General features: G+C 36.3%; 2 protein-coding genes and 1 non-coding gene across 3 annotated transcripts; all 3 read left to right on the forward strand.

Annotated features, from left to right (window-relative positions):
• The first annotated feature begins 14,414 nt into the window (after positions 1-14,414).
• Positions 14,415-15,684, forward strand: LOC109793682 (polygalacturonase inhibitor). The gene has a single exon (XM_020353139.3). It carries the CDS (start codon positions 14,525-14,527, stop codon positions 15,548-15,550), a length of 1,026 nt encoding a protein of 341 aa, XP_020208728.2. The 5' UTR covers positions 14,415-14,524; the 3' UTR covers positions 15,551-15,684.
• A 2,383-nt stretch (positions 15,685-18,067) lies between these two features.
• LOC109793681 (uncharacterized) lies at positions 18,068-18,445 on the forward strand. The gene has a single exon (XM_020353138.2). It carries the CDS (start codon positions 18,068-18,070, stop codon positions 18,443-18,445), a length of 378 nt encoding a protein of 125 aa, XP_020208727.2.
• Positions 18,446-23,582: 5,137 nt separating this feature from the next.
• On the forward strand, positions 23,583-23,656 carry TRNAT-AGU (transfer RNA threonine (anticodon AGU)). The gene has a single exon. It is a non-coding gene; the product is annotated as a tRNA-Thr (tRNA).
• Positions 23,657-24,183: the final 527 nt, after the last annotated feature.

Below are 24,183 nucleotides of genomic sequence, written 5' to 3' on the forward strand. Positions count from 1 at the left end.
CTATTGACATTGCTGTATGGGATGCTATAGAAAATGGACCCTATATCCCTATGAAAAAGAATGATGATGGTGAGCTTGAGGAAAAACATTGGAGTGAGTGGAGTGATGAGGAAAAGAGAAGAGCCCAACATGACAAAAGAGTCAAAAACATCATAACATCTGCATTGTCTATTGATGAATTTTTCAGAATTTCACAATGCTTATCTGCTAAAGAAATGTGGGACACTTTGCAAGTCACTCATGAAGGGACAAGTGATGTAAAGAGATCAAGAAAGCATACTCTCATTAGAGAATATGAACTTTTTAGAATGCAAAATGGTGAATCTATTTCTGACTTTCAAAAGAGATTTACACACTTGATAAATCACCTTGTTGATCTTGGCAGGAAATTTGAAAAGGAAGAGTTGAATCTAAAAGTGCTGCAATGCTTGGATAGAACATGGCAAGCAAAGGTGACAGCCATTGAAGAATCAAAGGACTTGACCTCCTTAACATTAGCTACTCTCTTTGGAAAATTAAGGGAGCATGAACAAAAGCTGCACATATTTGATGAACATGAGCAGCAAGACAAGAAAGGTAAAGGAGTGTCATTGAAGGCCTTAAAAACTGCCAAAGGAAAAGAGGTATATGAAGAAACAAGCTCCGATGACTCCGAAACCGAAAATTTCAACCTGCTAGTGAAGAAATTCAGAAAGTTTATAAGAAGAAAAAGAAACTCTCCCTATAAGTTCAACAAAAAGCCAAACAAGAAAGAGGAAGCATCCTCCTCCTCCTTCAATTGCTTTGAATGCGGAAAGCCTGGACACATGAAAGCTGATTGTCCAAATATCTTAAAGAAGCAACAAGAGGAGAAGAAGTTTAAGAAAAATGCAAAAGGAAAAAGAGCCTATATTGCTTGGGAAGACAATGACTCAAGCACAACAAGTGGAGAATCTGAAAGTGAGGAAAACAATTTGTGTTTGATGGCTGGAACTGCACAAGACACAATAGTAAGTGACTCAGACCTTGAATCAAATCCTGATTATGACCAACTTCAAGAAGCTTTCATTCAAATTCATGAAGAGGCTGTCAAATTAGGTGCCTCAAATTTAAAATTGAAAAACAAGCTGAAATGGTATGAAAATGCTTTAATTGAAGCTGAACAAGAGCTTGAAGATTTAAAACATGAGCATGAAAATCTTCAAACCATGTTTAACTTTAATGAAGCTCATTCCTCAAAAGATGTTTGTGAACATTGCAAAGTTTTTGAAAAAGAAAATACTGATTTGAAAACCACACTTGCAAGGTTCACAAAAGGAAATGCAAATTTGAATATTCTTTTGGGAAAGCAAAGAAACACTTTTGATAGGAGTGGACTTGGCTTTAATCCAAGCACAAGCATACCATTTGAGTCTAGGAAAGTAGCTTTTGTGAAAAGTCAAAATTTTAGAAAACTCAAAAGTAACTTTTCTAAACAAGCAACTTGTTTTTATTGTTGTAAAATGGGTCATACTATTAGGAACTGTTACTCAAGAAAATTTGGAGTTCCAAGTGGAAAAATGATTTGGGTTGAGAAGAGTCAAGGGCTGAGAACTAACCAACAAGGACCCTCCACATGGGTACCTAAATTTTTCCTCTGAATTTATTTTGTAGGAATGCTTGAGGGCCAAAAATTTGCTGTGGTATCTTGATAGTGGCTGCTCAAGACACATGACTAGAGATCCCTCCAAATTCTCAAATCTGAAATTGAAGAATGAAGGGTATGTTACCTATGGTGACAACAATAAAGGCAAAATTCTTGGTCATGGCAATGTTGGTAATTCCTCCTCTCAAACATTGATTGAAAATGTATTGCTTGTTGATGGCTTGAAACATAATTTGCTGAGTATTAGTCAATTGAGTGATAAAGGCTTTAAAATTGAATTTGATAACACATGTTGCTTGATTTGTGATAAGAAGAGTAATGAAATCAGATTCATTGGTAAAAGAATTGACAATATATACATGCTAGACTTAGAGCATTCTATATCAATGTCAAACACTAAATGTCTAATAACTCAAGAAGAAAGCACATGGCTTTGGCATAGGAGAGCTACACACATTCACATGGATCACTTGAATAAATTGAGTAGGAAAGAATTGGTGGTTGGTCTACCTAAACTCAAGTTTGGAAAAGACAAATTATGTGATGCTTGTCAAAAGGGCAAGCAAGTGAAGGCTAGTTTTAAAAGCAAAAATCAGATTTCAACATCTAGACCTTTGCAATTAATTCACATGGATTTGTTTGGTCCATCAAGAACAATGAGCTTAGGTGGAAACTACTATGGCTTAGTGATTGTAGATGACTACTCAAGATTTACATGGGTTATGTTTCTTGCAAATAAAAATGATGCTTTTACTGCCTTTAGAAAATTTGCTAAGCTTGTTCAAAATGAGAAGTGTTCAAACATCACCTCTATAAGGAGTGATCATGGAGGTGAATTCCAAAACATCATGTTTCAAAAATTCTGTGAGGAACATGGTATAAATCATAATTTCTCAGCACCTAGGACACCTCAACAAAATGGGGTTGTTGAGAGAAAGAATAGGTCCTTAGAAGAACTTGCAAGAACAATGTTAAATGAAACAAACCTACCAAAATACTTTTGGGCTGATGCTATTAACACAGCTTGTCATGTGTTAAATAAAGTTCTGATTCGGCCTATTTTAAAGAAAACACCCTATGAAATCTATAAAGGAAAGAAGCCTAACATTTCCTATTTTAGAGTGTTTGGTTGCAAGTGTTATGTGCTGAACAATGGGAAAGAACAACTTGGGAAGTTTGATGCAAAGGCTGATGAAGCAATATTTCTAGGATACTCTACAAATAGTAAGTCTTATAGAATTTACAATAAGAGAACTCTAGTTGTAGAAGAATCCGTTCATGTAGTATTTGATGAATCAAATAAGCAAGAGACTAGGCAAACTGAAATTGAAGATTTAAATGAATTGCTTGATCAACCCCTATTGGAGAGTGAACCAAATGAAAAGTCTAAGGAGAGTGAATAACATGAGAAAGTAAAGGGAACATGTGAACAATTGCCAAAAGAGTGGAAGACTTCTAGAGACTTATCAATGGATAACATAATTGGAAATATTGGCAAGGGAGTTACTACTAGGAGTGCTATCAAAAATATTTGCAACACTATGGCATTTGTTTCACAAGTTGAACCTAAGAACATTGATGAAGCACTTAAAGATGAACATTGGTTAATGGCTATGCAAGAGGAAGTGTATGTGGAACAGCCACCTGGATTTGTGGATTTCAAAAATCCTAATCATGTGTACAAGCTCAAAAAGGCACTTTATGGCTTGAAGCAAGCTCCAAGATCTTGGTATGATAGGTTGAGCAAATTTCTAATTGAAAATGATTATGAAAGAGGAAAAGTGGACAATACATTGTTTGTTAAGAGATTTAAAAATGATACAATGTATGTGCAAATATATGTGGATGATATTGTGTTTGGATCTACAAATTCCTCTCTTTGTAAAGAGTTTGCTAAAACAATGCAAGGAGAATTTGAGATGTCAATGATGGGAGAACTTACCTTCTTTTTGGGATTACAAATCAAACAAATGCATGATGGAACTTTCATAAGTCAAAGCAAGTATTGCAATGAACTTTTGAAAAAGTTTGGTATGGAAGGGTGTAAGGAGGCTGCCACACCAATATCAAACAATTGCAATCTTGACTTAGATGAGAAAGGAATTGCTGTTGATAACTCAAAATATAGAGGTATCATAGGATCACTCTTATACTTGACAGCAAGTAGGCCTGATATAATGTTTGATGTGTGCTTATGTGCAAGATTTCAAGCAAATCCTAAAGAATCTCATATGAAAGGTGTAAAGAGAATCCTTAAGTATTTGAAAGGTACAACTAATGTTGGTTTGTGGTATCCAAAAGGAGTTTCATTGAGTCTGATTGGCTACTCAGATTCAGACTATGCTGGGTGTAAGCTAGACAGAAAGAGCACAAGTGGAACATGTCACTTGTTAGGTAGTGCACTTGTTTCATGGCATAGCAAAAAGCAAGCTTGTGTTGCTTTAAGTACAGCTGAGGCTGAGTATATAGCAGCTGGAAGTTGTTGTGCTCAAATCCTTTGGATGAAGCAACAATTAAGAGACTATGGAATTGAGTTGAACAAGATTCCTTTGAGGTGTGATAACACAAGTGCAATAAATCTGACCAAAAATCCAATTTTGCACTCTAGGACTAAGCATATTGAGATAAGACACCACTTTTTGAGAGATCATGTTCAAAGGAATGATTGTGCTGTGGAGTTTGTAGAGACAAGTAAACAACTAGCTGATATTTTCACAAAACCTCTACCTAGAGAGAGGTTCAATCAATTGAGAATTGAGTTGGGAATAATTAGTGAAACAAGTTTGAATTGATTATGTTGTGAGAATGAATACAAGAGATGTGTGGAAGATAATATTTGGAAGTTGCAAACAAGACTTGGTGAAATTTGAGAAGTTAAAATTTTCAGTGAAACAAATCATCACTGGAATAATCGATTATCTTAAGATATAATCGATTATCTTAAAGTGACTCATGAAAATAATCGCTTATCTGAGGAAATAATCGATTATCTGGAACATGAAGAATTCCAAGAGTTTCGGAAATAATCGATTATTTGGGTAATAATCGATTATCTAGTAAGCAAGAAACTCAAAAGTCACTGGAATAATCGATTATTTGGGTAATAATCGATTATTTGATAAAAAGAAACTCAAAGGTCACTGAAATAATCGATTATTTCAGTCAATAATCGATTATCTGGGAATGAGAATGTAAACAGTCACTGGAATAATCGATTATTCCAAAAATAATCGATTATCTGGGGAGTATAAAGAAAATGAACCCTCTGTAATAATCGATTATCCTTAAAATAATCGATTATCCATATCAGAAAATGGTTTAAACTGAGTTTACTGATGCAAATAATCGATTATTTGCACAACTAATCGATTATTTGGGCGGTTTGTTTTAAATTTTCCTAAAACGGTTAACTCCGCGCCAAACCTTAAAACCACCCATTTTCTCCATACCCAGAACGTGCAAAGGGCCTTAAAACACCACACAAACTCTGTTTTCTCTCATTCTCTCATTTTCCCCAAACCCTCCAAACCCTAACTCTCTCAAAACCTCTCAAATCCCTCTTCTTCTTCATTTTTCTCCAAGACCCAACAATGGCATCTTCCTCCAAGAGACCCAAGAAGCTGGAAGTGAGGGGGAGCAAGCGCCCTCTTCCCTCGGAGTAACTAATCTCGAAGTGGTTCGCTGATGAGAAAGCCCAGGAATACTATTTCGAATGGTATGCCGGTCGGAGAATCATCCCTCCGAAGACCCTAAAGCTTGATTGGTTCAAGAATGAGGGTTTTAGCTTTCCAACCCTCCTGGAGTACCAAGAGTTGAAGGCGTTTCTCGAGATGGACGGACCCTATTATCCGGAGCTCATCCGATTATTCCTCTGTTTTGCTACCACTAATAATGGGGTTATGCAATCGGTGGTTAAGGGGAAGTTAATCAGGCTGGACGGACCCACATTGAGAGCTGCTGCGGGTCTGAGCGGAACTGGAGCAGAGAAACCCCAGCCATTCAACTTTGGTGATTTTGAAGAACTGATCACATTCCGAGATTGTCAACGGAACCCATCCAACACAAACTATGAAAAGTTCTTGGCGGGAGGTATGAAAAAGAACTCTCGCTTGATTTCCTTCATTATTGCCTGGATGTTAAAGCCTAGGTTGCACAACCATGCACAAATGTCTCGGGATGACATTTTGTTAATGCATGTCATTAAGAAGAAAATTAAAATTGATTGGGTGGCGGTTGTGAATGACTGCATTTGGAAGGCAAGGAGAAAGGAAGACGGTCCAATTCCGTATGCTTTGCTTTTGTCAAAAATTTTTGAGATTGCTGGTGTAGACTTAACAGGTGAAAGGAAGATTGTTTTACATGCCTCAAACAAAATTGAGAAATCCTCTTTGCATCATATGGGGATGCTCAAACAAGAGGATAAGTGGGTTTTTAAAGGAGATGTTCCTCCTACCCCGGAGCCAGCTACAGATGAGGACGGTGTGCCTTCTCATGATGAGGATCAGCCACCACAGGTCGAAGCTGAGCCTGGAGAAGCTGAGCCAGAACTGAAACCCTTCTCACCATTTGAGCAGGTTATGATCAACAAGATGGATGCTTTAATGGAGATATCACGGAAACATGAAACTATGTATTCTAGAATTCTGGACAGATTTGATGACTTAGATCATGAAGTCAGAATTATCAAGACACAGCTTGGGATTCCGGATGATGAGGAGTGATTTCAGTTTTTGTTATTTTGTTTAGATTTTAAGTTCAAATTAGGAGTTTAAATTCTGTTTTAGGATGTAATGATTTTAATTTCTGAACACTTTTATTGTTTTTGATGTTGAACAATTTAAAGTTTGTTGGTTAATGTGTTGGTTCAATTCTGATTCCAAAGGTTGATTTGGGATGCTGTTACACAATGCTCTGATTTGGTGAGCATATATGTTGATTTTTGACTAGCATACTCTGTTTTTTTTGTGATGCATATTTTTGGCTAGTTTAATTTGGTCTAAAATTGAGGCTATATGATGCACACGTGATTTGATCTGAATTGTTGAACCAATGATTTGATCTGAGTTTTGTTAAACATGGCTGTAATTGTTAACCTTGGCTTACTTTGTTTTTGATAATGCCAAAGGGGGAGAAATGGTATATGAAATGGTATATGGTGTGTGTTTAGTTGTTGTTTTTGCAGGTATTGTGCTTGTGTGTGTGTGTTATGTGCAGGTTGTGGTTCATCACAGTTTTGGTTCATCACACAATAAGGAGGCACAATGCATTATGGGCTGAGATCATTATCCATAGGTTGTCATCATCAAAAAGGGGGAGATTGTTGAGCTTAGGAGAATTGGAAGCTTTAAGAGTTTTGATGATCACAACATGAGAGGAACAAATTGGAGATCACAAGTGTACAACAACAACATTGGACACAAAAACAAAGTCAAGGAAGAGTCAAGAAAAATGTGTTGGAGAATGGCTATGTAATAGAACTTAGGAGATGAATTTTTATATTTGTGTATACTTGTATGTGTGCTTTGTGCATTGAGCAAAACTTGTCTAAAATCAAGTAGGGAGTAGATGATGATGAGTTGAGAACATTGGAAAATTATTTTGAGTCTTAAAATGAAGTTTTAAGAACTGACTCAAAATAATCGATTATTGTTAAATATAATCGATTATTTCAGCAAATGGGCTAAGTGGAATGCCTTGCTGTAATAATCGATTATCTGCAAAAATAATCGATTATTCCTGGAACAACTCTCTGGAATAATCGATTATCCAGCTAAATAATCGATTAAATTGTTCTTGGTTGATTTCCAGAAATCTGAAGAACAAAATAATCGATTATTCTTTAAAATAATCGATTATCTGGGTTTGAACTTTTATAAATAGACTTGAACTATTTTGAAACTTCATAACTTCGAGTGAGAACTGATAATCAACTTCTAAAAACGTTTAGAGAGTCTGTGTGACATCTTGGAGAGGTTTCTTTGTGAAAATCCAAGAAGAAAAACATTTGTGAAAGTTCTTGTGAAAATCATCATCATCATCATATCCTTGAAAGAGAAAGACAAAGAATTGTTCAAGAATTCCAGGTGAATTCGTTTCATGTTTGTTTCTTTGTGAATCTTTGTGGAAAATCTTGAGAAGAGTTTCTCAAGTGATTAAGGTTCTTGTAGTGGGATCTACAAGGGGTGCTTTCTTGGGGTCAAGAAAGTGATTATCTTTTAGTAGTGAAGTATATGCATGTGTGTTTGCTTGTAAACCTTCTTGCTTAAAGATAGTGGAAAAATCTTAATCAGGTGGTGATTAAGGACTGGATGTAGGTCACATGTGGAGTGGCTGAACCAGTATAAAAGACTTGTGCAATCTTCTTCAACCTTATCTCTTGTTTTGCAATTTCTTGGTTGAGCTTTAAGGAAGATAAAATTTGATTAGCAAGTGTATGTAATTCTTGATGGTTTAAATCTGTAATTGATCATTATTAGTGAACCTCATAATGTTGTAATCAAGTTAGTGTATTGCATTCATATTATCATAACAAGTCTTGAGAAGTGCTTCATTTGAAAATTCTGACTTAGAAAAGTTTTATTTGAAATAAAGATCCAAGTACTCTGATAATTTTTAAAGGGTCATTGAATTCAATTCACCCCCCCTCTTGAATTGTGCCATTCTTTTCTAACAGCGGCCAGCTCCTGCAACTCGCCTACCTGGGAGGCATAGGCCTCGTTGGATCGTAGGGCGATCTCAAGAGACTTATGCACTCTTGCAAGATCGCCCCTTGCAGACCGAAGCTCGGCACCCTACAACTCCGCCTCACCAAGAGCAGCCTTAAGAGCCTTGTTCTCCTCCTTCAGGACCCTGTTTTCGTCCCTCAGGGGTTGAACTCGGCCCCTTAGCCTGACCAAATTCTCCTGCTACTTGGACCACCTATGCTTCTAGTGGTCCACGATAGCCATAGTCCTTTGAAGGAAGACCTGAGCAGCATCCAAGCCCTCCACAAGCCCGACCTCTTCAATCATCCCCTGATCCTCCGAGCTCAGCGTGCCCTCGGGGAAGAATCTCTCGGCGGTCACCCCAGCACTCCACAGTGAGTTCATGTCCGCCGAAGCGCTCACATGGTCCAGGCGCAAATCAGAGCGATCCTTCTCGAAGCGGTGAGCAATTTATCAGCTCCGGGAAGCCCCCTAAGACGGCCCTACCGACGGCACAGAGGCCGCAGGCGCAGTTGAGAGGACCTCGGAACTTGATTTCTGGCCACGAACCTCAGCAGAAGCCGAAGTCGACGTCCCCTGCTCAGCAATAGGGGGTCCACGTTTGGCACCTCCGACCTCGGAGGCACCAAGGTCTCCGCAACACCCCCTTCCTGCAAAAACTAGCCTCACGTCAAGAAACAAAAGAATAACACACAAGATCGAGGGAAAAATGAAAAACGAGGTACTTACCTTGGCAGCTTGGGCGACCTGCCTCCCCACTTGTAGAAGACAGCCTCAAGTCAGAAAATTGAAAAATAATATACAAGATAGAAGAAGAAATAGTCAGGCAGGGCACTCACCACGGCGGTCTCCACGACTCGCTCAGCAGCTCGGCTGGGCACCTCGATAGGCTGAGCAACAAGCTCAGCGACCGCCGCCACCTCCTCGGCGGCCACCCGAACACCCCCCTCGGGCGGAGGACTCCCAGTCAAGTCCACCGCCTCGACATCAGCAGCCTTGGAGGTAACCTCCTCCGTTTCGCAAGGGGCAGAGGTCCCCCCGACCTCTTTCACGCCCCTCTTTCTTTTTCGGTTGACCTTCAGGGGGGAGACCTCCTCCTCTCGAGGCTCGGGGACCTCGAGCTCGGTAACATTGTAGCGGTGCTTCATCTCACGCCACAAGTTCTTCCCCAAGATGCCTGCAGACAGGAAACAAAACACATCAACAAAGAAAAACTACACAAACCCCAACAAAATATCGCAAGAGAACGAAATACTCACTCTCCAGGCCCCTCTCCCTGTATGCCGAGTTCGCAAGCGACAAAACGAGCTTGCAATCCAGCGGACGAGGAAGTGTAGAAAGATTCTTAATGGCGACTGCCTCCGAAGCCGTCAACTGCGAATGGTCCACCCCGTGAAACCTAGACGGTTTGGGGCACCAGTAGAATGGGAACTTCGGCAGCCCACCGAAGTAGAAACTCCCATCCTCTAAAGGGTCGACGTCCACGAGGGCCACCCGAAAAAAACTCTTGCTTAAAATTTTTATATGATTGGGCGTAAAGGGTAAACAAACCCCCATCTCTACTCCCACTCAGCGACAACACGCCGTAGGGCAGAACACCTATTTTCAACTGGTAGAAATGGAGAAAAACGCGAAGGGACACCTCTATCCCTAAGACCGTACACAAGACCTGAAAAGCCCTCAAAAAACCCCAGCTATTGGGGTGCAGCTGGCAAGGAGCCGCATTGATGTAATTCAAAAAATCGCACTCAAACTGAGTGAAAGGAAGACAAACGCCCAGGTCCCTGAAAAGACACTGGTAGACATAGAAATGAGGAGGGTCAGTAGACCTCCCCATGTACACACCCTCATTGATCGGACAGGGTTCAAGCCAGATCATTTGGGAAATGAAAGGGTCACAAATTCGGTGCGTTCTCTGAAACGCGTTGACCTCCAGAAACGATTTAAACACACTATGGACCCCCCATATCGCGCTTAACCCAGTCGTAACCGGGAAGACCTGGCTCCAGGTCCTTAGGCGGAGGCGGGTCCTTCTTCTCGACAGCGGCCCTTCCAACAGCCACCGCCTTGCCGCGCGCCTTGCCCCTGGCAGGCGCAGAAGAACCAGCACCACTCCCACTAGCCATTGAAAAACAGAAAGACTCGAAGAAGAGTGGGAAAGAAGGAAAAAGGAAACTGTAGAAAAGAAAGTACCTGGTACCTCTACTCAGAGAACAACCCTAACAAACGACTGGGTTACCGGGAACGACGACGGAAATCGTGAAAAGAAGGACAGAAGGCGAACGGAAGCAAGAAGGCAAAGAGAACTTCCGTACTCAAGAAGCCAGAGAAAGAAAGGAGGTAAAGTGAATGAGAAGAGGCGCGGGAGAGAGAAAGAAAAGGTTTTCCCCCAAATTCAAAACGGTCACGGCACGTGTCAGCCAAAGGGCACGCCTGACGACACATTTAATGAGGCCCATTATGATGGATGAAATCATCATTACATAACCGTCACTCCCGTTAACGCGCCACTTGCATGTTTTCGGGAAATGAACAGTTACGACGCATGGCATCTCAACAAGCACGCGTACGCGAGAGGTCACAGCCACTTGACAAGCTCGGTCTTAACTCCTCGGCCCACGGCCTTCGGAGCTCGAGGGGCTAGTGTACTATCCGTACTGCAAGGCCGAGCTCCCATCTCGGCATCGCAGCGCATGACGACCTCGGACACGCGTTATGTGACGTCAGCTCGTCACTTAACCAGATCATAACTGATCCGAGGAGATCTCGGTCTAGACGAGATCTGTTATCTAATTAGATCACTACTGATCTCAGGCCCAAGGCCCAACGCAACCTTAATCCATATCAAGGTACGTGCATTATTTATACGAGACATACACTCATACAAGCCCTAACTTTAGCATCGGAGTCTCTTTTGCAGGTACCGCCCCCATCTTGGAACACCAACGACGTACTAGCGAAGGAGGCTCACCAATTTTGCTTGGAGAATCAACCTTACGACAAATTCCCAGTAAAAACACTATTTAACCGTTCATTTTGCTTCATCTAACTAGCATTACTACTTCGTTGTAGAAAATGTGCAAATTTTTTTTATATAATATTAAACCTTCCTTTCTATTATTTATCTTTTCTTCACAAATATCAACTTTACTATCCAGTTCACTGAGTTACCTAGACAATTTCTAAACTATCTAATAATGGTTATTCTCAATGGAAATAAACAAGGTTATTCTTAATGGAAATAAACTAGGTATGTATAAAATATGGAGGAATTGACAAAAAAAAAAAAAAAAAAAAAACTAACTTGATGATCCAAATTCTTTTTAGTTACCCACACATTTTAAATGAGATCATGAAAAATCCTTTTTAGGTACCCACACATTTTAAATGAGATCATGAAAAATTCCAAAAGAGATAAGAAGAAAAGAGAGAGATAATCATCAATTCGAGAAGATTTGAAGGATCTGTACTGGGCCGTGAGTATTTCCTAGTGAGAACAATTTCTATGCCAAAATTTTAGTGGACATTTTAAATGAATACAAATGATACGATGATTTATTATCCTCACAAGTTTTATTTGTCAAATATAAGAAATAATTGAATATAAATAAATAATTTTTAAATATTGATAATTTTTTAAATAAATAATTCATTGCACTATTTATTATTATAATATGACCACAAGAAAATCACTTACTCGGGTAAGGATTTTCATGTGAAATTTTAAATAATAAAAGAAGCATAAGTTTTTTACTGTGAAAAATTTTACTTAAGAAAACATAAATGAAAATCTCAATTAAGACAATACCTTTCCCACATGTTGATATGGTTCAAAGAATAATCTGCAATGACGGGTCAACAAAATTATGCCGACAATCTTATAATGCTTTCCTCGGGCTCTTCCTTTTTTTATTATAAAAAATTACTGTGAAAGGGAAAGGAAAGTAGTGGCTGTGGCAGTGGCACACAGACAAGCATCAGTGCGTTGGAAACCATCTGTTCTTTTCTCGTTAATTTATAGTATGCCTGAGATATTTTCAAAGTTTAAGAATTTTAAAATTTTTAGAATTCAAATTATTTTAATTTTAATTTCTATATTTTTTCTAAAAAAATTAATAAGTCAATTTAAATTTTTAGTTTGATAGGACAATTTAATTTCTATTATATATAATTGATTTTTTAAAAATATAAAGAAATTTAAGATTAAATTTATAAAACTAAGCATTAACTAATTTTAAAATATTTAATATTTTTAAAAATAATATTTAATAATTTAAAAAATAATTTTAAATATTTAATATTAAAAAATTATTGATAATTTTTATATCCACTTTGAACGAGATAAGAGATGTAGGAGAAAAAAGGAAATAAAAATTTTAAATTCTCACATTTTTAAAATAATTTGAAATTTTAAAATTTTAAGAAATTTCACGGCTTGAATTTTACATTTTTTTTTGTGTAAATTTCCAATAGAAACAAAACATTTGAATGCGTTAAAATCCTTTAACATACTCTTAAGCTTATGAGTGTGAGTGAAAATTATTACTTAATTTTGCTTAAGTTGAGGCCCCATATAATAATAATAATAATAATAATAATAATAATAATAATAATAATAATAATAATAATAATAATAATAATAATAATAATAATAATAATAATAATAATAATAATAATAATAATAATAACAATAATAAGACTAAGAATAATAATATAGATGGACAAAATTAATATTGGTTAACAAAAATGGTAATGATTTGTGTTTCTTAATTAAAATATTTAAGATTCAAATTTTGATGGATACAAAATAAACTATGTTGGAAGTGAAATACTCAATTTGTATATGTTTATGATTCCTAACAAAAATTATTCATTGTTTTATATGACAAAAATTTTGTATTAATATCACGATTAGAAAAATATAAAGAGATATAACAAAAATAAGTAAAGATACTCTTTCTCATATATTCTTTAATCAAAATTCATGCTATAATTTAAGAATGTAACTCTTCATGAAAAATGAAACTTAGATTGAATTTGGTTTGTGAAAATGTTTTGTAATTTTATTTTCAAAAAATAATTTTTGTTTTTAAATTTTTTTACTAAAAAAATATGTTTTTTTTAATTTTTCATTTTCTATTTTCTCACAATGAAAATATATATTAAAAACATGTTTAGTTTAACTACATTTGATAACAAATTTTTACATGCTGATCATAAAATATTGCATTCATCTACTGGCTTATATGAGTCATGAGAGACATCAAAGATAATCTTATGCAATTAACATATATTAAAACATTATTTATATCCCCACATTAAAAAATGCCCAAAGAAAAATATTATAAATTAAGAGTATGTCATATTCTTAAGATAATATATTATAAATTATAAATATAGTACAATCACACAATTTATATGCTACTCTTTAATATTTTTGATAGTCGTGTATTGTTTTTCTTTAATTACAAATAAAGTTTTACTTTCAATAATTTGTATAATAAAAATTTGTATTAAAAATATAAAATAAATTAATATTCGGAGGTAGAAGGTTAGGTGACAACTATTGTTAAAGGGAAGTACTCCCAATACACTATTTTTAATACATTCACTCTTGTTAATTGAAATTTATTGAGAATTATTAATTTAAAGAGAAGATCATTAAATAAAATCTAGAACCTATTAAATTGACATTCCCCGAGTCCCAATGCTTCGTGTACTTACTAAATTGATTAAAAAGACAAATTGCTTTACGTGCTACTGCGTTTTCAGTTCCGTTTTGAGCTTCGAAAACCACCTTTTTTTTTTAAATTGATTAAAAAGACAAATTGCTTTACGTGCTACTTCGTTTTCAGTTCCGTTTTGAGCTTCGAAAACCACCTTTTTTATTTCAGTTTTTCACTTATTTTAGAAAATATTTTCAATAATTCAACAAAACCTGCTTTTGATTAGATGAATGAGCCATGTATGCGTTAATGCGTCCATTTGTTACCGACATCCCCACGTGAGTGCTTTTGACGTTACAAACATCTCCCTTATCCAAATCCAATGGATATATGAATTCCAACGCGGGAAACGTGGCTATGTATTCCTACCGCACCGCATCATTCTATAAATCGAATGAACGAGAATCATGTTCATCAACCCTCTCCAACTCTACTAGCCAGTAGCCGCTTCACATCCAAAAGCATTAAAAATGGGAAGCGCGTTGATATCGGGAGTATGCTTCTTCCTACTGTTGTCACCATTTCCACTTGCATTCTCGGAGCGGTGCCACCCACATGACAAAAAAGCACTGCTCCAACTGAAGAAAGACCTCAACAACCCTTATATCTTAGCCTCGTGGAACCCAAACGAGGATTGTTGCGAGTGGTACTGCGTCAAGTGTGACGAGAAAACCAACCGCATTTACGACCTCGACATATCGTCCTCTGTGCCAGACACCAACCTCTCAGGCCAAATACCTCCCTCTGTGGGTGACCTTCCTTACTTGGAGTTCCTCACCTTCCATAAGCTCCCCAACCTCGTCGGCCCAATCCAGCCCACCATCGCCAAACTCACCAAACTCAGGTCCCTCTTTATCACCAACACAGGTATCTCCGGCCCAGTACCTGATTTTTTGGCCCAACTCAAGAGCCTCGAGTTGATCAAACTATCCTTTAACAGCCTCTCCGGCACTATTCCCAGCACCCTATACCAACTGCTCAATCTCACCTCCCTACAGTTGGACCGGAACCAGCTCACGGGCCCAATCCCGGGCTCATTCGGATCCTTCAAGAAGCCCGGCCCAGATCTCATCCTCTCTCACAACCAGCTTTCAGGGCCCATTCCCTCTTCCTTGGGGAACTTGGACCCCGAAAGGATCGACTTGTCAAGGAACAAGCTCCAAGGCGATGCCTCCGTGCTTTTCGGGAGCAAAAAAAGGACCCAGATACTTGACCTTTCAAGAAACTTGTTCGAGTTTGATCTTTCTCCCTTGAAGTTTCCACCCAAGAGCTTGATATGGCTGGATCTCAATCACAACAACATTTATGGGAACATTCCTTTGGCCCTCACCAAAGTGGAAAACTTGCAGCAGTTCAACGTGAGCTATAATCATCAGTTAAGTGGTAAGATACCACAGGGTGGGGAATTGCAAAGGTTCGATAAGTATTCTTATTTTCACACTAAGTTGTGTGGCTCCCCACTTCCTCCCTGCAACAATAAGCAGGTCAATATCTAAGCTGACTTCATTAGACTATTGTGATTTGAATAAAATAAATCTTCTGATTTAGTAAAGATGTCCAATAACTGTTTTGTGATAGGGAAACCACTTGTTACTTTTATGTATATAAATTTAATTTTAACTTTTCATTATTTTATTATTATTAATTTTTAATTTTCGGTATTCAACTGTCAAGTTTAATATAAGCTAAGAAGTATACCTTAAGCCTCCCAAGCTACAAGCTAGACATATTTCAAAATTTTGACTTTAAATTTAAAAAAAAAAAAAAAAATCAACTTTATTAATGCTTAAGTGAGTTGTCAAGACAAAATATTTTTTATGCACAAAGCTACAAACTAAGTTTGGTTAAGTAAGATGAGGAATACATAGTTGAGACTAGGTGGGTCAAATTATGTCGTTATATTGATTGACGACACCGTTTATTGACTACTTTAAAGTGAAAAATTATTTTAAAAATTATTTACTATTGTGAGAATGTTTTAAAATAATTTGTATAATAACTGTATAAAGACCAATTGTTTCATATGTTATATTTAAAAATTATAAAACATTTAACAATTTTTTATGTTAGCATCCATGTAAAAAAGTAATTGTTTCATATGTTATATTTCTTTTTCTTTTCAATTAAAATTTATAACTTAATAAAACAATTTTTAAAAATTTTAGCCCAATTATTTTTCTACGTGTCTAGGTAATTTTCAAACGGTATTATCCACAGACATGTCAACATTTTTTTTGCTTAATTTTGGATGAAACATTAATATGTAAACTAACATTATTCAACTATAAAAATTATGAGAATCAAATTTGCAATTTAAAATTTTGAAAGATCAAATTGTACATTAGTGAAGTTATAGAGACCAAAAGTATTTTTCTTTTTTTAAATTAACAGCTACAACATTAAAATAAATATAAAAAATGCACCTTTCATCTTTTCCAAATTTTTGGTACAACAAACTCGTACAAGGTACAATCTGCGTTGTATTTTCACACCAAAACCGTTATGCTCTCCACTAGCACTGTACTCACTAATTGCTCAACACACCCATACTTCAGTTCTTTTTGCTTTTGTGTGTAATTCACAATGACAAGAGCAGGCCGTGACAGTCCAATACAAATAAAATATTATTAGAGGGATTAAAGAAGGTGCATACAAGCACCACCCAATACAAATAAAATATCTTTAGAGGGACTAAAGAAGGTGCATACAAGCACCACAGAAAAAACCAGCAATAACAATTAACAAGGGTGAGAGAATCAATGGGAGCATAGTAGAAATTCTTTTTGTGTAAGGAAGCATAGCCAAGGAGGAGCATTTAAAGCAGAGGCAAGTTTTTTACTCCTCATTTTAAATTTCATTAAATCAATAATACTTTGTCATGTGTAAGATGGTTCTCATTATTTGTTTTTGTACCTTCCTGGTCAGAATCTGATCTGACTCCTCAATTAGGAATTTTTTCGATCTCAAGGCTAGCTTCTGTCTCTGTTGGATCCAATTTGACTCCCTAAATAGGTATTTTTTCGATATCAAGGTTAGTTGAGCCCCTACACCTTATAGGCTTGAGGTTGGAAGGCAAGTGTACCGTCCCGGTTAGAATCCGATCTAACCCCTAATAGGTATTTTTTTGATTCCATGGCTAGATGAGCCCCTACGCCTTACAGGCTCGGGACTGGAAGACAAGTGTATCTTCCTGGTCAGAATCCGATCTGACCCCACTACATGGGTGCACTCGGTCAGAATCCGACCTGTCTGCTCTATAGGGGTAACTCAGCCAAAATTTGATCTAACCCTCCCATATAGACACTGATCCGATATCAGGGAAAAAATCTCATATTTAATGACAAAATATTTTACAAATATTAACGGTTATGAAAATCTCTACGTTCAAGGGGCCCATGAGGCCCATGAACAAGAAAGTATAAGACCTAAAACCCTAGAGCTAAGCAGACAGATTACACTCTCGAATGCTCTGGCTTTGGAGGTTGGACCTAGGAGAAGAACCCTAGACGCCCCCTTGGCCGGAACATTTTGGCGTCCATCGTGGGGCTACGGTGAAACTTTCCCTACGCCCCAAGAAATAAAAAAAAAAACTTGAAGAACAAAAAAGCTACGAAAAATGGAGAGAGGCGACGCACCAAACCACGACCCACAACACCCTACTATGAAGGAGATGATGGCATTGATCAACGGCTTAAGAGAGGAGAATGCGCGATCCAGGGAAAGGGAAGAGGTCATTTAGCGAGAGAACGAGGAAATCAGATGACGAGCTGATGAGATGCAAGCCATGATGGCAGCTAATATCAGAGGGTAAAGGAAGACGTGATGAAGTCCCAAGGGACTTTAGACCTTTCTCGGAGGTTATAGAGGCCGAAATCATTTTGAGAGACCACCGGGTCCCCCAGGTGGAACCTTTTGATGAGACACAGGATCCTATTCAACACTTAACGGATTTCCGTGCTCAGATGTTGATCTGTGGGAGGAGTATGGAAGTTTGATGCAAATTGTTCATAGGAATGCTCAAAAAGGCGGCCCTCAACTGGTTCAACGATCTTCCTGACCGATCGATCATCAACTTCAATGTTTTCAGTTGGCTTTTCATGGCACAATTTGCAGCAAATAAGAGGAAACCACTGATCACGTCGGATTTATTTGATCTCAAGCAGCAACGTGAGGAGTCGTTGAAGGACTTTTTGCAAAGGTTTAATAAAGTGGCTTTGAGGATAGCATCCTTGGACGCGGTCATCGCCTTTCAAAAGGGACTAAGGTCGGGTGATTTTGACATCGCACTGGAAAGTGCAAATTGTCAAACGATGTCGGAGGTAAGAGCTTTCGCCCTGAGCCATATAAAGACGAAGGAAGGACAGATCAATAAAAGAGCAGCAGAAAATTGAGAAGGTTTTTTATCAAGTGTACTCTTTTCCTAGCTCAGTATTTTATCCCTATAAAGTGTGAAAGGTTTTTTATTTTTTTGCTGAGAAGGTTTTTAACGAGGCACAAGTAAGTAATAAATATCAATTTTTCAATTTGACATATATAGTTCATGGTTAAGACCAAACTCGTGATTGATTGGTAAAATTCTAACTGGATGAGTATAAATAACTCGAAGACCAAACTCGTGATTGATCGGTAAAAATCTGACTGGGCGAGCATAAATAACTCGAAGACCAAACTCGTGATTGATTGGTAAAATTTTGACTGAGTATAAATAACTCGAAGACCAAACTCGTGATTGATCGGTAAAAATCTGACTTGGCGAGTATAAATAACTCAAAGACCAAACTCGTGATTGATCGGTAAAATTCTGACTGGACGAGTATAAATAACTCGAAGACCAAACTCGTGATTGATCGATAAAAATCCAATTGGGCGAGTATAAATAACTCGAAGACCAAACTCATGATTGATCGGTAAAATTCTGACTAGGCGAGTATAAATAATTCGAAGACCAAACTGGTGATTGATTGGTAAAATTCTGACTGGGCGAGTATAAATAACTCGAAGACCAAACTCGTGATTGACCAGTAAAATTCTGACTAGGCAAGCATAAATAACTCGAAGATCAAACTCGTGATTCATCAGTAAAATTCTGACTGGGCGAGTATAAATAACTCGAAGACCAAACTCGTGATTGATCGATAAAAATCCAACTGGGCGAGTATAAATAACTCGAAGACCAAACTCGTGATTGATCGATAAAATTCCGACTGGCCGAGTATAAATAACTCGAAGACCAAACTCGTGATTGATCGGTAAAATTCTAACTAGGCGAGTATAAATAACTCGAAGACCAAACTTGTGATTGATCGGTAAAATTCTGAATGGGCAAGTATAAATAACTCGAAGACCAAAATCGTGATTGATTGGTAAAATTCTGACTGAGCGAGTATAAATAAATCGAAGACCAAACTCGTGGTTGATCGGTAAAAATCCGACTGGACGAGTATAAATAACTCGAAGACCAAACTCGTGATTGATCGATAAAATTTTGACTGGGCGAGTATAAATAACTCGAGGACCAAACTCGTGATTGATCGGTAAAAATATGACTAGGCGAGTATAAATAACTCGAAGACCAAACTCATGATTGATCGGTAAAATTTCGACTGGGCGTGATGGCATCCTTACTTGCATGAACTTGAGATGATCAACAAAGAATAGAACGCCTTCTCCAAGGATCAAGTTCTTCAAAGGTGGCACAAGGTTTTAGGGTGGATGATGATGGAATGGGTGAAAATGGAGGTTGGGTAGAAGGTGTTTGAAAAAGTGCTTGAGAAGGACACTCTAGGGTTGGCTCACTTCATGATGATGAAGGCCACTTCTAGGGTTGTTTCTCTCAAGGTGGAGATGGGAGGGAGGTGGCCAAATTAGCCAAGGGTGACTAAGGAAAGATATAAAGGCACAAAAAGCTCTTTTTATATTCAATATCAAAAGTATTTACATGATGCATAGCTTAGGGTATTTATAGGAGTGGGAGGCATCTAGGATTGCATTTAGGGTTGCATTAGCCGAAATTCATAATGCCAAATGCACACTAAATGAAACTCAAATTAAGAAATGTAGTATTTTTAAATCATACTTCACAATTTTTAAGTAAAGGTCTCTGCTTCTATTTAAGACACAAGCTGCACTTGTATCAACATGTATCACTACATAACTTTCTTCGCAAAGAATGTCATTCTGATGAATTTTTAATTGAATTAGTAAACGAATCTTCATCTTCAATATGCTAGCTGTTAATGAAGACCAAAATTTTAAACATATTGCTCAAACTCAAGTGCATGAAAGAGAATATGTCAATGCATGAAGGGCTAATATAACTTTATAGATATGTAAAAAAAATGTTAGTTAGGAAGACATTAAAGCCAATTTTCAGGTGAGGGAAGCTAGAATGTTTGTCACTTAGTTGCATGTGAGTTTAGTGAATTGATGCATGAAAGTCAAGGATCCATGGCTGGATCAGAGAATTCGCTCATTTTTCGGGGTTTTGGGAAAAATGAGGTTTTTGGTGATTTTGATGCATCGGATGGGTGCATGTTGATTTTGAACTTGTTTTTTAGTTGTATGAAGCCTGTGTATTGTGTTTTTGTGTTTGCATGTGACTGGATTTGCAGGTTTGGATGATTTTTTGAACTCTCTGACTGGGATTAGGTCGAGTGCAAGTTGAGCGCCCCGGGCATGGAAGAGCTTAGGGCTCTCGGGTTGGATGTTAGGCCGGGCGTGACTTGGTTGCACCGGGCGTGAGTGAGTTTGATGTTTTTGGATTGAAATTGATGCTCATGCATGTTTAAAGTTGAAGTTTTAGATCATGTATGTATGATATATGATGTATGGTGAGGTGTGATTCATATGTATGCTAGGTAATGATATATATATGAATGTTTAAATATGATATGGCATGAGTATATGTTCATATGAGTATGATTGATGATCATGATGGTGGGCAGACCATGTGTGATGTATGATTCATTATTGCATGTGATGTCTTATGGCATGTGTATGATTGTTGATCATGATGGTGGGTAGACCATGTATGATGTATAATGCATAATTGCATGTGATGCCTTATGGAATGACTCTAGCCAAGGACTTAAGGAGAGGGAAAATATATTCAAACTGGAAGAGCTCACATAGAGTCTCTTGAGAGTGGTGCTTGGATAGGCCACTGATATATGAGAGTGGTGCTCAGGTAGGTCACTGGGTTGGGTGAGTCTCCTCTAAGTCCTTAGCTAGTGTTGGAGCGGAGTATGAGGTCGAGGGTTATTCCCTTAACCAAGTACTTGGGAAGGTGCGTGGATCCTTGCGAATAGTCGATAGGCGAACTCCACAAGTGAATTGGTAATGCATGCCAAGGTCATGGTCAGCCTGTACCCAACTGTGCTATACCTGACGGTGGATCTGGACTTTCAATTATGTAAGTGATATCATCCTAGTAAACTCGAGTGAGAATTTTTATCCTGTTTAGTTGTGACCGAGCGGGCGCATTGGGTGTGAAAACGGTTGGAGTGGTTTCGGTAGGATTGGGATGTCACTTACACTACTCTACTATTAGGGAGATCTCCTAGGTGTATGCGTGACGATGCATTAGATGATTGATATGCATTGATATCTATCATGAGTTGCATGTATTGCATTATTGTTATAATGATGAAGTGTATGGTGTTTGACTTCATGTTTGATGAACGAATGATTGATTGAGATGGAAGTTCCTTTGAGACTTGATTTGGATGCATGTGTAGTATATATTTTATTCTGTACTTGAATGATTAATTTTTGAACTCTAGCTTACCCTTCTGTTTCCATGTGGTGGGAATGCGATGATCATACTTGGTATGGGAGCAGGTCAGCGATAGCTTAGAGTTAAGGTGACTGCTGCAAGACGGGGAGTTTGATCCTCGTGTTAGAGTTACCATTTTGAGTAACGGTTTTGTCTGTGCTTGACTGACACTAGGAAATATTATTTTTGGGATGACTGTACATATATGGTGTTCTATTTTGTATATAGAAACTTAGTTATTTTTATTCTTATCTATACTTGTATGTATAAGTTATCCAGCTTATATTTCTCTTAGTTCACTAGTAGTAGTGCGATTCCACTAAGTGTAGAGAGCATGGCAGGTCGTTACATTTGAAGTCTTGAATCAATCAAAAAGAGATTAAAAATGACTAAATTGACTTAAATTTAAGAGATAAAAGATCAAAATGAACATTTTAAAAGATAAAGAATTAAAATGAATCTAAAAAAATAAGATAAAGAATCAAATATATAGTTTAGCCTAATTTATATTATAGCACAAGATTATTTTTAATTATTGATAATTTATTTTAAAATATTAAAATTTCATTAATAAATAAAAAATTAAATTAAATAAAATGTTTTAAAAAATCTTAATCTTTTTCATAAAAAATTAATCCTTAAAAAGTTTGGGTTGTTGTGCAATACAATCGTTTATATATTTTTTTTTTGCGAGGCAATCGTTTATATATTAATCATATTTAATATATATACAATGATTTCAATATATTTAATTTATATATAAAATGTGTGGGATGAGGTGAGATTATAATACTTTACGCATCTCCATTAAATATGTGTGTTAAATCTCTAGTATCAAACTCATCTCTATTAAGCAGTTGTTTATTATTTTCATGTTTCCAGGATATAGTTGTCATTCCCATATCTCACATTAGTAACAAATTTATAATTACGTGTAAGAATGATATGTCCAAATACATATCATATTATCAAGAAATAGTGATACAATGGAGTAAAAAAAAAAGTGATACAAATCATTTTAAAAATTTATAAAATATAAAATTGATAATTTTTTTTAATTATAATGTATTGATATAGTAAAATATATATTTTTGTCTTATCATTTAATGATATTAAATTTCTTAATTTTTTATATTAATGTTAATTGCTTTAAAACAGTGTAAAACGTTTAAAAGAAAATTAGTAAAGTTGCATAAATAAAGACAGTTTCAGCCGTAAAATATGTAATTTATATTACTTTATTAATCAAAAGATTTTATTATAAAAATAGATTTCAAAATTATTAATTTTTATCTATTTTTTTTAAATTAACAAATTCATAAATAAATTTATTATATTTTCAAAATGAATTCATATAAATAAAACTTTTCAAAACTTAAAACAACATAAATAATAATATTTTAAAATCAAACTATACACAACAATTTGGAGATTGGATTATAAGAGGGGACAAAGCATATCTTCTTCTTTCTTAATAAAAAAAAATATATATCTCCTCCATTTTAATATTTAAACAAACAAACTTCTTTTATAAGAATATTACAGTATATATATATAATAAATTAATTAATTAAATTCTGCTTAGATTCCTGTGGTTTTGTCCTGTCATTTACAATTGACACTTGAATATTTGCCATACCAATGGAACTGTGGAGGGATTGTCATAAATGATTTATGATGGCAGAACATCTTTCTGTAGGTTTGTTCATAATTTGTATGAACTCAGAGACGTAATCAAAACAATATTATAAATAGCTTTCATAGCTCAGTTGGTTAGAGCACCCGTTTAGTAAGCGGGAGGTCTTGAGTTCGACTCTCAATGAAAGCAAATTTTATGATTTTTTCTTTTCCATTATTGGTTCGACTGTTTCTTCTAATATCTCTATGAGTGACTATGAATATTATCGAGGAATATAATCATGCGGTGGACTTAATTATGTCTAACGAAAGGTCTCACGAAATATACTACAAAACATGAATGTTGTTTTTGGTTATTTTTTTAATAAAAAAAATAATATATTAAGAATTTTCATATCATACATTGTCTATTTTGTGATCAGTTAAAGTTTAGTGATATTCAATTTAACTCAATATTTTATTTGTCGAATTAAGGGAGCATAGGCCCATCAAAGTAGAACCTTTGAATAGGTATGCCCATCAAAATAGGATTTCAGTAATCACAAGAGGTGTTGAATCTCTGTCATTAGGAATAAAAGCTCGATCGAATCCTAGACTTTTGTGTCAACTCACGATGGCTTTGGTTCATTTTAATATTCTTGGGAATATCTTTTAAAATTTTAAAAAATCTACATAAAAATAAAAAATATAAGTTATAGGAAATAACTTCTACTATTT

Source organism: Cajanus cajan, chromosome 2 (assembly GCF_000230855.2).
Source record: "Cajanus cajan strain Asha chromosome 2, NIPB_CcT2T_4, whole genome shotgun sequence".
Classification (NCBI taxonomy): Eukaryota; Viridiplantae; Streptophyta; class Magnoliopsida; order Fabales; family Fabaceae; genus Cajanus; species Cajanus cajan.